The sequence below is a fragment of the Acomys russatus genome, chromosome 24 (genome assembly GCF_903995435.1).
Source record: "Acomys russatus chromosome 24, mAcoRus1.1, whole genome shotgun sequence".
NCBI lineage: Eukaryota > Metazoa > Chordata > Mammalia > Rodentia > Muridae > Acomys > Acomys russatus.
The window spans coordinates 51,958,826-51,972,497 of record NC_067160.1 but is presented as its reverse complement, the minus strand read 5'-3'; the positions used below and the strand labels follow the sequence as shown (position 1 = coordinate 51,972,497).

The following is a 13,672-nucleotide window of genomic DNA, read 5'->3' as shown; positions in this document are numbered from 1 at the left end:
CCTAGAGACCTTGAACAGACTCTTTGCAGACAGGTGGAACACCAGAGCCTTCTCAGCATGTGCACACTGAATAGGCCCTTGGGTGCTATGCTTGGCGAGTGGAGGGGTCCCTTAGCATGGTCCAGCCCATGGAAGCTTAGCTACCAGAGGGGAAAAGACAGAGATGATATCACAGAGAAGAGTGAAAGTGGGTGCTGGACCCACAGCTCACTTGCAATGCTTGCACCTACCCATGGAGGCCGTTCCCACGTCTTCCACCCTCTCTCCAACTGTGGCCTGGTCCTGGATGCTATGGCTTCCCCTAATCCCCAAACCCTTCTCTCCCAGATTGAGAAGGCAGACCTGAGAGATGAGGGTGTCTACACATGTGCGGCCACCAGCCTGGCAGGGGAGAGCAAGAAGAAAGTAACACTAAAAGTTCTGGGTGAGCACTGCAGCTCACTGGGATCCAAGGCCCAGGGTGACTGGTGACACCTCAAGGGTTCCTGGGACCAGGAATGTAGATTCACAGCTGTGTGCCTATCCTTGCAGTCAGTAGACAATGCTGAGACGAAGCACTGATGGTAGCTACTGAACCTTTGCAATAGTTTTCAGTGGTCACCTTGCCCACGTTAATGGCTCCCTTGCTAGCTAGATTCATATTTTGGGGTTCACACGTTGTCCCTGGCAGTGTGGACAAGCCCTGCCTAGTTACTCTGGATCTGCCTGGGGTTCCACCTCCTACTGTGCAAGCTTTGGCTGCTCCCTGGGGCTGGAGTTGGGGGCTGGGAGCCATGTGTGACCTCAAAGAAGTCTCATAGCCCCTGCTCTGATTTGAGGCTTTTCTAAGGACAAGCTCCCAGGCCTAAGGGTGTGAGCCTTGTCACCAGACCCCTTTAGGAGACGTGAGGAAAGACAGAAGAGTGGCTGGGATTGTAGCTGCCCAGAGCCCACACCCACCAAGATGGGTCTCTCCTTGTAACCCCCTAGTTCCTCCCAACATTGAGCCAGGCCCAGTCAACAAGGCGGTTCTGGAGAATGCTTCCGTGACCTTGGAGTGTCTGGCTTCAGGTGTGCCTCCTCCAGGTAAGACCTCTCCCCTTGGGCCAGAAGTCCCCTCTAATTAGTACCAATTCCCTGTGGAAAGAGGCTACGAGTACCCAGGGCTTTGTATGCAGGTGAGCCACAAACCTGTAAGAGTTCTGTTTAGAGGTTCCAGCATCCCCAGGCCGGTCCAGGCTATGGATGAGGTATAGGATCCCCAGACTAGTTGAAAGAAAAGGACTGAGCACTTAGGTGAGTCATACAAGTGCCCAAATCCAGGCTAGGGAGAGACTTATCCATGTTCCAGAAGAAAGGCCCACTTCCTGTCCCCTCATAAGCCAGGCCACCTGGGGTGGGTGAGTCCAGAGAGTACTTACCTCCTGGGACGGTATGATGGGCCCTGGCTGTAGGTAAGGAAGCCCAAGGCACAGTGCTCCATCCTTGCCTCTGAGGCTGTTGTCCAGGGTTTGCCTTCCTCTGCATACTCCTGGGTGAGGGTGGCTGTGGAGAAAGAGGCTTGGCTGGCTTTGGCTAGCTGACCCTGGCTGACTAGCCCCGATCCTGGGTGCTCCTCAGTTTTGTCCTCTCCCTTCTCCCTAAGAACACCAACTGTCTCTAGCATCGGGATGGGTGTGTGCACACTCTGCCTGCAGTCTTCTCTGAACGCCCCTGCAGCCAGCAGTCAACAGCTGATAGGATGCTTGCGTGTGTGTCTTCTCTCCCAGATGTCTCGTGGTTCAAGGGCCACCAGTCTATCTCTACCCAGAGAGGAGTGATAATATCAGCTGACGGGAGAGTTCTTCGTATTGAGCGAGCCCAGCTCTCTGATGCAGGAACCTACCGCTGTGTGGCGACCAATGTGGCGGGCAGGGCAGGGCTGCAGTATGGCCTACGGGTCAACGGTGAGTGCCCAGGACCATTGGGTCTTTTCCAAAGCGCTTGTTTTCTTTCCATTTGTCTCGTCTTCTGTCTCTTGTCCACTTGTTTTTTTCAGTTTATCTACCCATTCCTTCATCTGTCCACTACCCATCTATCCATCCCTCCATCCATCTGCCCGTCTACTCTTCACACACCTATCATTACATTCATCCATCACCCACCTATGAATCCATCCATCACCCACATATCTATCCACCCCGATCCACCCACCTATACGGCCACCCATTTACCCATACATCCACCTCTCTACCCACCCATCGCCCACCAATTCATCCAACCACTTACCCGTCCACCCCTCTATCCATCCACCTACCCACCCATTCACCACCCAGCAAGCCAGCCGTTTATTCACCCATGAAAACAATTAATTGCCCATCCACTGATCCACCCATCTGTGCATTCCAAACTTCTGTCCAGCCACTTACCCAGCCACCCAGTCTTCCATCTGTGTATACAGCTGGATATCTGCCCATCCATCCTTGACGCAACATCCAGTCATCCAGTCCTGTGACCATTGATCTGTTCCCCCCCATCTAAGCTACAGAGACCTAGGAAACAGGAGAAACTAAATGGAGACTGGGTGCTGGGTGACTTTCCCCAGGCCATGTGACCAAAGGTTAATACAACCACCTAGGGCCCCAATGGCAGACCAAAGGAATGATTGCACCCAAGACCAGCTTGGGAGACCGATGGGTTTATTGGGCTTACTTACAGGAGCATGGGTGAGGGGTTCCTTGCAGGAGTATGTATGAACCCGAAACAAGAACATTGGCCCCACCTCAGCATCTCAGAGGCTGCATGGATAGAGTCCCCATCCGGTTGGTCTCCCACCCCCTATAGCACCTATAGAATCTTCTAGCATCCCAAGAGACCATGCACAGCTAGAGGGGAGGGAGCAGCCTTCCTCACCTTCTCCTTCGATATGGGCACCCCAGCAGACCCAGTCTTTGAGGGTCTCAAACAGGAGGCCATAGCTGCTCTGGTGAGGATGGTACCAGCCACAGCATGCATGGAGGCTAACACTGCCCCATACTGGGCATGCCTGGAGCATCCAGACTAAGGGAGCTCTGGATGACGGTCACCATCTGGAGCTGGACCCCCTTGGGTCTCATGGGCCACGAGAGAGAATAGCTTTTATCCAAAAAGCCTCCTGGCTGTAGTTTTCCCAGAACGGTGGTGTCGCATCTAAGACCTGAGTCAGGAGGACGCTCAGATCTTGCTTTCCCATATTGTCCCCATGATAAATCACTTCAGCTGTCCCAAGACCTGAGTTCAAGTGTGGCACCTGCCACATTCTAGCTGATTGGCCTCAGCCTCTCTCTCAGCCTCAGTTTCTCATTAGTAGAAGCCTCTGGTGGGTTGACACAACACCTATGGCAGGGCTGCCTGGGTTGGGACGCCACATCCATGCTTTTGTTTGTGACCTGTGCTCCTGAGGACACACCAGCCCGTGTCACATGCGGTGGGGCTCAACTCTGTCCTCTGCTTCCCTGCCACCCTTCTTTGCAGTGCCACCACGAATCACCCTGCCACCCAGCCTGCCAGGCCCAGTACTACTTGGCACACCCTTCCGCCTGACCTGCAATGCCACTGGCACTCCCAATCCCACGCTAATATGGCTGAAGGATGGAAACCCTGTATCTCCTGAAGGGACTCCTGGCCTCAAGGTCAGTAGCATTGGGTGACCTCTGAGGAACCTCCTGGTGTCTCCCATAGGGATTGGTAGCAAAGGTCAGGCCCTGGGAGCCTAGAGTAAGGGAGAGGCCGAGAGTCCCTACCTGCTGACATATGGTACATGCCACCAATGCCAGCCTAGAGTGAAATGAGGGAAAAGGAGCTATCTAGGATAGTGCATGCCCAAATCCCCAGCATCCAGGAGGCTGAGGCAGGAGGATCACTATGACTTCAAGGCCAGGCTGATTGACACAGCGAGTCCCAGGCTAGTGCGGGCCACACAGTGAGACCTGCTTCAACTCTTCCTCACAAAGAAGTAAATAAAAGGGCTGTGGATGGAGTGATTGATGGGGGGCCTGGCTCCCCTCCTCAGCACTGCACGGATTAGGCAAGCCAGCACATCAGGAGTCACCGCCCTCAGGAGTTGCAAGCAGGAGGCTATTCTCAGCTGCATGACAAGTTCAAGATCAGCCTCGACTACATGTGACCTTCTCTCCAAAAAAAAAAAAAAAAAAAAAAAAGCAAATGAGTTTTTGTTTTGTTTCTGAGACAGGGTCTCCCTATGTACCCCTGGCTGTCCTGGTACACATGTAGTGTGTAAACTAGGCTGGCTTGAACTCACAGAGATCTTCCTGTCTCTGTCCCAAGTGCTGGTATCAAAGTTGTGCCATACCATGTCTGGCAAAAGCAAACCAATTTCAATGTCATCAAGCCCAATATCATAAAAGGTTCCTTTTGTCATGTGACCAATAAAAAAAAAGTCACTCATAAGACATTTCTCACTTTTCTGTTCACACCAGCTCTGATTATGTGTTTTGTATACGTGGCCCATCTCAATTTGATAGCCTCTCGAGGTCTCCTCACTTCATAGCCAGTGGCCGCTGTAGTGGGCAGAATGGCTCTAGGTGACTCTTCTAGAAAGATATAAAACTGGCACCAGTTGGCAGGGGTCCTAAGGTCAAAAGTGTAGCTTGTGGCTCCCCTGCCTTGAGGGACCCCCCTAGGGGTCTGAAGCAGGAGCCTGGTAGGTGTGGCACCGGGGCTGGCTTGTGAAGGCAGGTACCATCCCTGTAGCAAGAGCTGTAATATGGACTTTCCTTCGCGGGTCTAGGTCTTCCCCGGAGGCCGCGTCCTCACTGTGGCCAGTGCCCGTGCTCCTGACGCGGGCAGCTACTCCTGTGTAGCAGTGAGTGCTGTGGGTGAGGATCGCCGCGACATGGTCCTGCAAGTCCATGGTGAGTCTTGGGGTGGAGGTGGGGCCTGGCTCCTTGCTATAGGCCAAGCGTTCCAAGAAGCTGGGCTGGGGAGCCATGTGCCTGGGGTCAGCAGGTGTGCTGAGTTACCACCTGACCTTGGGGTCGCCATTAGACACTAGAAACTTATCCTGGGGCATGAGTGTCCCCATGGGTGGGCACTGGCAGGCAGGTGGCCATGCATGGCCAGGGGCTCTGTGGTTAGGGCAAGTGAAAAGCATGTACAGGAAGTACTCACAGCCAGACTGAGAGGGGTGGGGGCCCAGCAGGTGAAGGCACCTGTCACCAAGCCTGAGATTTCGTGGGGGGGTGGTGGATGGGGGAGGGCTGGTGGGGAGGAGGGTAGGCTGGCTGTGACTCTCATCCCCTGGGGTCGTCAGCCCCTGACTGCAGGAATTGGCTAAGGCCAACTCACTTGTGGCCTATCCCAGCGTCCCATCACTTACCTCAGGGGTACCTTCCCTGTCTGTACCCACAGTGCCCCCCAGCATCCTCGGAGAAGAGCTGAACATATCGGTCGTGGTCAACGAGTCGGTGGCGCTGGAGTGCCAGAGCCGTGCTATGCCGCCCCCTGTGCTGAGATGGCAGAAGGACAGGAGACCCCTGGAGCCTCACCCCGGCATCCGTCTCTCTGCTGACATGGCCTTGCTGGAGGTGCGCAGCTGGCTGCCCCCCACACTCCAAGGAGCTGGCTGAGCAGGGCAGGGCAGGGCTTATGGGTGTCCCAGGTCCCTGTGAGCACTGCGCAGCTCAGTGTGACCAGTGATCACCCACTGGGAGACAAAGCCCTCCTGGTTTCCCTCAGGACCCCAGCATGTACTGGGGTCCCTCCCCTACCTCTCTGTACCTTGTGGTATGACCATCCCATCTCCGAGCTCCACCCTTCTTTGGTTTCTTCTCCTTCCCCTTCACTCTCCAAAGCCACAGTGCAGCCTCGTTGCCCCCACCCCCACCCCCAGGTCAGGGTCTGCCGCTTGATGGCGGATCCTCTACCCATCATCCTTCACTGTCCACCTTCCCTTCCGGTTGACATTGTTGGATGTTCTGAGGGTTGTGGAAATGGATGAAGGGCTGGGGTGGGACTGGCTCTCATGTGCCTCTTAGCACATACTCTGGACTGTGAGTGTGATATAGAGGTGCCAGAAGGGTGCCGTGGGGAGGCTCTGGCATCTAGAAACTTCTTGGTGCCCTGGGCATGGAGATGCTGTCTTAGCTTCACATTGTAGGCAGAGAGATCAGGGCTCAGTGAGGTCACGTGACATGACAAGGGCTAGGACGCCACCTCTGCTTGACTCACTGACCAGCTGTCTTTGCTCCTGGCCAGGTGGACCGAGTGCAAGTGTGGGACGCAGGCCACTACACCTGTGAGGCTCTCAACCAGGCGGGCCGCTCGGAGAAGCACTTCAACCTAAATGTCTGGGGTAAGGGTCCCCAGGGCCCCTCCTACCCCAGGGCTGGCTTTCAGACCCCAGGGAGAAGGGATACCTATCTGGCCCCTCCTTCCGTCTCCCCATAACCCAGCCCCCCAACTTCTGTCTGCTCTGAACCAGTCCCTCCAGCATTCCCCTCAAAGGACCCCTACACTCTGACTGTGAGCGAGGGGCAGACCGCCAGACTGTCATGTGACTGCCAAGGCATTCCCTTCCCCAAGATCTCATGGAAGAAAGATGGTAGGATGGCTACCCTCACCCAGCACCCACCCACCCATCACCCCCTCACCTAGTACCCTGGTACCTCGATGAGTGAGTGGGTTTCTAGGCCTGGAATGGGGCCCAGCTGGCTACAGAGTACCGCTTTCCCCAGCCCTGTCTGCTTGCTCCCATCTGCAGTCCCCTTCTAGCCTGTGACAGCAGGTTGGCCTTCAGGCCCCAAATCCCTATATTTCTGGCAGAATGCCCTTCCTCAAGCTCTGACTGGGCAGGGCCTCCCTGCATGGCTATCTGGCTATCCTGCTGTTCCCCTCCTTCAGTCTGTGAGCCACACAAAGCAATGTTTTGGCCTCATTCAAAGTGCAAAATAACTCTGAGGGTGTCTGTTAATCCGCATGAAGCAGGCTGGACAGGTTTTGCCCCCCTGGGATCTGGGAAGACAGCAAAATGGACCAAGGCGTACCCTTACCTGGGTGGTCAGGTGACAAACTGAGGAAGTGACTCTGGACTGTATGGAGTAGGTTACAAAGGGGAAAGGCATGCTGGGCCAGGATTTGGTATTTTTAAGTTATGTGGATAGGATGTTTGACCCAAGGTGAGGGTTGATGCGAGGACAGAGCAAACAGAAGCGTTCCAGGCAGAGCAAAGGCCCTGGGGCAGGAATAAGCCAAACATGGCTTTGGGACAGCAGAGGGCTCAGTAGGGCTGCAGTGGTGTCATTCAGAAGGAAATGGTGGGAAATGGTCCATATAGTGATGGGGATCACACTGGGGGTCATTGTGAAGGGTTTGGCTTTACCTCCAGTGGAATGGGGCAGGTCATGCTCGGAAATCCAAAGTCGGAAGTGTGGTGGCTCAGACAGGACTCAGGGAAGGCTTCCTGGAGAAGGAGTCATATATGGGGGGCAGGGGGTGTGCCTGCAGGAGGAACTAGTGGTTGGGAGGACACTGTTCCCTGTGAAAGGACTCAAGTTCCCTGGACCAGGTCCTTTTTCCCACTACCCAGGTCAGCCCTTGCCTGGGGAGGGGCATGGCCTGGAACAGGTGTTGGCAGTCGGGAGGCTGCTATACCTAGGACAAGCCCAGTCGGCCCAGGAGGGGACATACACCTGTGAATGCAGCAATGCAGCTGGGACCAGCAGCCAGAAGCAGCAGCTGGAAGTTCTGGGTGAGCCCTACTGGAGGGTGCATGGATAGATCTGAACCCGGACCACACAAGGGTGGGAACAGCAAAGCTGGGTACTCACCTGCCCTTCCGGTCTAGACTTTCAACTCCCAAGTTATGTACATGGGAGGGGACAGCAGCCACCACCACCACCACCCCGCCCCCATGAGCCTCAGTGACATAGCAGGAGAAAGCTTGCCCTGGATTGGTTGGAAATGAGTGTGCACAAAGCTCCTATAGAGCCCACACATGGTAACGTGAGTCCTGCTGGGAAGATGGCTTGGTGGCTTAAGTGCTCGCCATGCAAGCATGAGGACCAGAGTTTGATTCCCCAGAGCCCATGTAAAGTACAGGTGGGCATGACAGTCCACCTGGGTTCTAGCCTTGGAAGGCAGAGATGGGGGCTACCCAGAGCAAAGCTGGCTGGTGAGGCTAGCTATATCGATGAGCTCTGAGTTCGGTTGAAAGACCTTGCTTCAGTGAATAAGGTGGAGGAACAACTGAGGGTTTTGCAGACCTCAAGCTCCCACATGCATGCACACCTGCACACACATGAGCATGCACACAAGCAAATATGAACATGCACACACATGGAGAGAGAGAGAGAGAGAGAGAGAGAGAGAGAGAGAGAGAATGGAAAAGAAATAAAGAAATATCCTAGCCTTGTAAAAAACCATGCTAGCAGACTGAGAGCACTGCTAAACTGGTAGAGTACTTGCCTTGTGTGTAATCCCCACATTTGGGAAGGGAAGCAGGCAAATCAGGAGTTCCAGGTCATCCTCAGTCACACATGGGGCTCAGGGCTAGCCTGAGCTACATGACACAGCAGACGTGTTAGAAAATGATTCCCAGAAAGGTACTGGGCACTGCAGTCCCTATTTGAGAGGCTAAGCAAAAGGGATACAAGTTCAAAGCCAGCGTGGGCAACTTAGAGAAACTTCAGGTTTTGAGACTGAAACTACACGGACCAGGATTGGCTGGGTCTACTCCCCAAGGAGCAGTTGACTCAGATTCCCCAGGAGAGGTCACCGCCGGATGTAGCGGTCAGTCTGCCATAGAGGTGGAAAGGCTCTGAGAGGTGACGTGAGCAGACAAGGTCACGCAAGGAAGAACGTAGGCCCAAATGGCTGGTCCACCGAGACCGAGGAGTCAGGCCTAGGACCGGGTGGCCCTAACTACTGTCACTAAGGCTCCCCTCCCTCACCCCAGTTCCTCCTCAGATCACTGGCCTTCGGGAGCCCGTCACAACAGTCTCGGTGGTCCAGGATGGAAACACCACCCTGGACTGCAAGGCCACAGGGAAGCCCCCGCCAGTGGTGACATGGGCGAAGGATGGTCAACCTGCCAGGATGGACCCTGGCTTGCAGCTTCAGAATCAGAACCACAGCCTACACGTGAAACAGGCTCGGGCCTCCCATGCCGGTGGCTACAGCTGCGTAGCTGAGAATACAGTGGGGCGAGCCGAGAGGAGGTTCGCGCTGTCCGTGCTGGGTGAGGCCCGGTGGGTGACCTGTTGGGAGGATGGAGAGACTAAGGCCAGGCAGTCCCAGGCACAGCCTTAAAGCCATGCCTCAGATGACTCTTCAGGAGCTTCTTCAGTCTGGGCTCTGATGAGGGCTGCCACTGGGGACCATGGCCAACATGGCCCTCAGTAGAGCTGTTCTCAAAGCACCCACCTTCTTGCCTCCCTCCCATGTTGGCTTCCCCCGCCCCATGCTGTCCCTATCCATCCGCGGTCTATGTGACTGGTGTGACATTCTTGGGGGATACTGGGTAGGAAAGCCAGCGAGACCGTACCCACTGTAGAAGAATCAAGATGCCTGCCTGGGGGAGGTGGCAGCCTTGGGGCTGTAGGAGTTGGGTGCCTTTTGAGGGGGGGTGTGGGTGGCTTGGGGGGGGCGTTATAGGAAGAGGGTTCTGCTGGAGTCCATGATCACTCCTATGTACCTGGCTCTGTTTCAAGGGAAGGCAGGGTGTGGTCCCGGAGAAGGGGAGAAGGCTGGGAAAGGGGTGAGCATGGTGGTTTAGGAAGGCTTCTCTCATCAGGCCCCACCTCCCTAGGGTCTCTTCTCATCAGGCCCCGCCTCCCTGGGGTCTCTTCTCATCAGGCCCCGCCTCCCTGGGGTCTCTTCTCATCAGGCCCGCCTCCCTGGGGTCTCTTCTCATCAGGCCCGCCTCCCTGGGGTCTCTTCTCATCAGGCCCGCCTCCCTGGGGTCTCTTCTCATCAGGCCCCGCCTCCCTGGGGTCTCTTCTCATCAGGCCCCGCCTCCCTGGGGGTCTCTTCTCATCAGGCCCTGCCTCCCTGGGGTCTGAAGCGTTCTGTGCCTTGTTACCCTGCTGGTAGAAGGTGGTGGATGTTTCTGGAAAGGCAGCATTGACACTTCATCCCGAGCACAGACTGGAAGGTGCCAGTTTCAGTCAGGAGCTGAACAAGGCTCACCTTTGTAGGCAACCCACCTTGCTCAGCTTTGACACTAAGGGTTTCTGTGCACTTGGCTAGGCATAGCTCAGATGGAGGAGTTCGTTTAGCAGTCTACCAACAAAGTCCTGGGTCCCGTGACCAGAAATGAATAAACCAGGCATTGAGGTACACTCCTGTCACCTCAGCATTCAAGAGGTAGAAACAAAAAGATGAGAAATTCAAGATTATCCTTGGCTACATAGAAAGGTGGAGGCTAGCCTGGGCTACATAAGACACTGTCGAAAGAAGAAAGAAAGAAAGGAAGGAAGGAAGGAAGGAAGGAAGAAAGAAAGGAAGGAAGGAAGGAAGGGAGCTGGAGAGATAGCTCAGAGGTAAAGAGTATTGCCTGCTCTTCCAATGGTCCTGAGTTCAAGTCCCAGCAACCACATGGTGGCTCACAACCATCTATAATGAGATCTGGTGCCCTCTTCTGGCCTGCAAGTGTACACTGTATACTTAATAAATAAAAATAAGTCTTTAAAAAAGCTCCTCTTTATAAAAGAAAGAAAGAAAAGAAAGAAAGTAGAATCCTCTCTATATCCCTCTGGAAGGATGGGGCAACTGAGGCCTGATGTGCATGCCTGATCCCAAAGTCCACTTACTGTCAAAATGAACACCCTTTTGGATATTACGTCTTTGATGGAAGGATCTGGGGCCCTTCCAGTCCTTGATCCCTCTCTCAGTGTGGGCCTTCCCAGTGGGGCCACACGTCCTTGGGCAGACAGAGAGCGAAGTGGAAAAGACGTGCCAGCCTCTGTATACACCCTAAGTGTGGTTCTCCTGGGTCCAGCACCTCCTCAATTCACTGAAGACTCAGACTCATTGACCAATGTCACTGCCACCTTGCATGGCTCCTTGACACTGCTCTGTGAAGCTGCAGGGGTCCCGCCCCCGACAATCCAGTGGTTTCGAGAGGGACAGCCAATCGGCCCCAGAGAGGACACCTACCTCTTGGCAGGTAAAGCACAAATCCAGCCGTGTTTCGGGATCAGCCTGTCTATTAGATGCCTATGACCTCTAACCCTGAACTGCCAGGTCTCAGTGACCCATCAATTGTGGGATTGCAAACATATGTCCCACTGTGTAGCTACAGTCACCAAATGCATTGTATAGACAGGAACACAGAGACTGGAACTAGGCCCTGCACGAAGGGGCTGGCAATCGATTTGTAATGTCTGCCGTGAGAGTAGCAATAGCAGTGATGATATGTGTGATATCTATCCCAAGTGGTTTTTTACAAGACCTGTGGTTTCTCTGGGAGGAACTAGCTGTACTTCAAAGGTTCCCTGGAGGAGACGGCCTTCTTTTCTGGGTCTCTTGAGACAAAATGAGCATCTGAAATAGATCAGAACTATGTAGCATTCTTGTCTCTTACCCTAGGCCACAACCACTGAGGACCAGCATGTCAGTTCCTTCTTGCCATAAGAGAGTCCTCAAGTTCATCCGGTCATTGCCCTCTAGCCTTTTGTTTACCCTCATGGGCCTCAGGTTCCCTACTTGAGGAATGGAACACTGGGAGGCAGATGCTTGCATATTAACGCTTGACATCATGAGCTGGGAGAGGCTGCTGAGCCCACACCTTCCCTCCCCTCCCCCGCCAGGTGGCTGGATGCTGAAGAAGACCCACGCACGGGAGCAGGACGGAGGCCTCTATTCGTGCCTGGCCAGCAATGAGGCTGGGGAGGCACGGAGGGACTTCAGTGTAGAGGTCCTAGGTAGGTCCTAGGAGAGGTCTCAGGAGCACCAGAAGCCTCCTCTCAGGAGCATCAGATGCCTCCTCCTCCTGCTGGGGTGCTTCTAGGGCAGGCAGAGATTGGGGGGCACCCTGATTGCCTTGCTTCATCAAAACCTTTGCTCTGAGAGCTGGGGAGATGGCTCCATCAATAAAGCACATGTTGTGCACGTGTGAGGCCCTGGGTTTGACCCCAGATCCTGGGAAAAGGAGAACAGCCTGGGTTTAGTGGCACTCACTTGGAATCCCAACACTTGGAGGGTGGAAATAGGAAGATCCTTTGAGTTCAATGGCCGGCCAGTCTAACCTGCTTGGCAAATTCTTAGCCAGAGACCATGGGGATTGCGTATTGTGAAAAGGGGGTGGCTGGGGAATGAAACGGAGACTGGCCGCCACCATGCACAGGCACACCCGGGCACATGTGGGCACCCCCACAAATATAGACCACACACCACACATACAACACACATCACACACACGTGACTCATACAAACATATACCATACACACACATATACACACACCCCACACCCATACTCAAATATACATTCCCACAACACTCACTTACACATATACACACACTACACGTGCACACACATACACTCACATACAAACACCACACACACACACACACACACACACACACACACACACACACATCCTCTCTTCTGAAGCTGCCTTCAGTTCCAGAAACAGTAAGAATTAACCCAAAGTGAGGGTTATTCTCAACCTCACACCAACTTCTCTGTTCAGAGTCTCCCCAGCAGCAACAATGCATTAGACTGACTTCTGAATAGGAGCAGGTGTTGGGGGAATGAGGAAACTGAGGCACAGGAAACTTAGCTCCCTGCTCTGTGGATGGGTTGCCTGAGTAGGCCACCCAGTTGGCAACTGAATGTCTCTCTTCTCCTTCTAGTTCCTCCCAGTATTGAAAATGAAAACTTGGAGGAAGTGATCAAGGTGCCAGAGGGACAGACTGCCCAGCTGGTGTGCAACGCCACAGGTGAGGGCTATGCAGCATAGCGAGCCTGGCTTAGCCAGTCCTCAAGCCCGAGGCTATCTACGAAGGATCTTGTTTGCTCTGCTTCTTGATGACTGCAGTCACGCACCAGAACCTTCCATGGGGCCTCTTGGTCTGGCTGCTTCCCGGGTCCCCACTGAACTAGGACTTCCCTGCCCTGGCACTGACCACACAGGACCATAATAATCTGTTGTATCTGAGATCCCTGAGGACCCAGACCCTTGAGTCCAAGGCTCCTCCCTCTGCCTGGAAGGCTAGGCGCTCTCTGATGCTTGAGGATTGAAGGGCGGGTGGATATTCGTGTGGATAAAGAGAAGGGCAGGAATGAATGGATGAGAGGGTAGATAGACGGGCGATTGAATAGATAAAGATGATGGATAAATGGGTGATTGAGTGGGTGGGAGAAAGGCTAGTATGAAGATAAGAGGATGGATGGATGGATGGATGGATGAGTGGATGGATGGATGAGTGGATGGGTAGGTGGATGGACAGGTGGGTAAGTGAGTAGGTGGATGGGTAGGTAGATGGACGGATGGACAATCGGATAAATGGGTAGGTAGATGGGTTGACGGGTGAATGAATGGATGAAAAAGTGGAGGAATGAGGAGATAGAGCAATGGATAGATTGATAAGTGTGCCTTAAGTGGGTAGGAAGATAGACAAACGGATAGAGGGATCCACACATGAGTGAACAGGAAGGTAGGAAAGCAGAAAGATGGATGAAAGTGTGGATGGATGAAGGGTGGATGGATGAAT

At 54.0% G+C, this 13,672-nt stretch overlaps 1 protein-coding gene across 1 annotated transcript in view; it reads left to right on the top strand.

Annotated features, from left to right (window-relative positions):
• Hmcn2 (hemicentin 2) overlaps positions 1 to 13,672 on the top strand; it is a 154,314-nt gene that overhangs the window by 80,057 nt on the left and 60,585 nt on the right. The window contains exons 36-48 of the mRNA XM_051166434.1: positions 328 to 424; positions 970 to 1,065; positions 1,749 to 1,925; positions 3,472 to 3,629; positions 4,748 to 4,871; positions 5,368 to 5,543; positions 6,214 to 6,310; positions 6,440 to 6,559; positions 7,544 to 7,705; positions 8,912 to 9,193; positions 10,955 to 11,122; positions 11,766 to 11,879; positions 12,812 to 12,898. Of these exons, the coding sequence (XP_051022391.1) occupies positions 328 to 424; positions 970 to 1,065; positions 1,749 to 1,925; positions 3,472 to 3,629; positions 4,748 to 4,871; positions 5,368 to 5,543; positions 6,214 to 6,310; positions 6,440 to 6,559; positions 7,544 to 7,705; positions 8,912 to 9,193; positions 10,955 to 11,122; positions 11,766 to 11,879; positions 12,812 to 12,898 (1,858 nt within the window). The remainder of the gene's footprint in view (positions 1 to 327; positions 425 to 969; positions 1,066 to 1,748; positions 1,926 to 3,471; positions 3,630 to 4,747; positions 4,872 to 5,367; positions 5,544 to 6,213; positions 6,311 to 6,439; positions 6,560 to 7,543; positions 7,706 to 8,911; positions 9,194 to 10,954; positions 11,123 to 11,765; positions 11,880 to 12,811; positions 12,899 to 13,672) is intronic.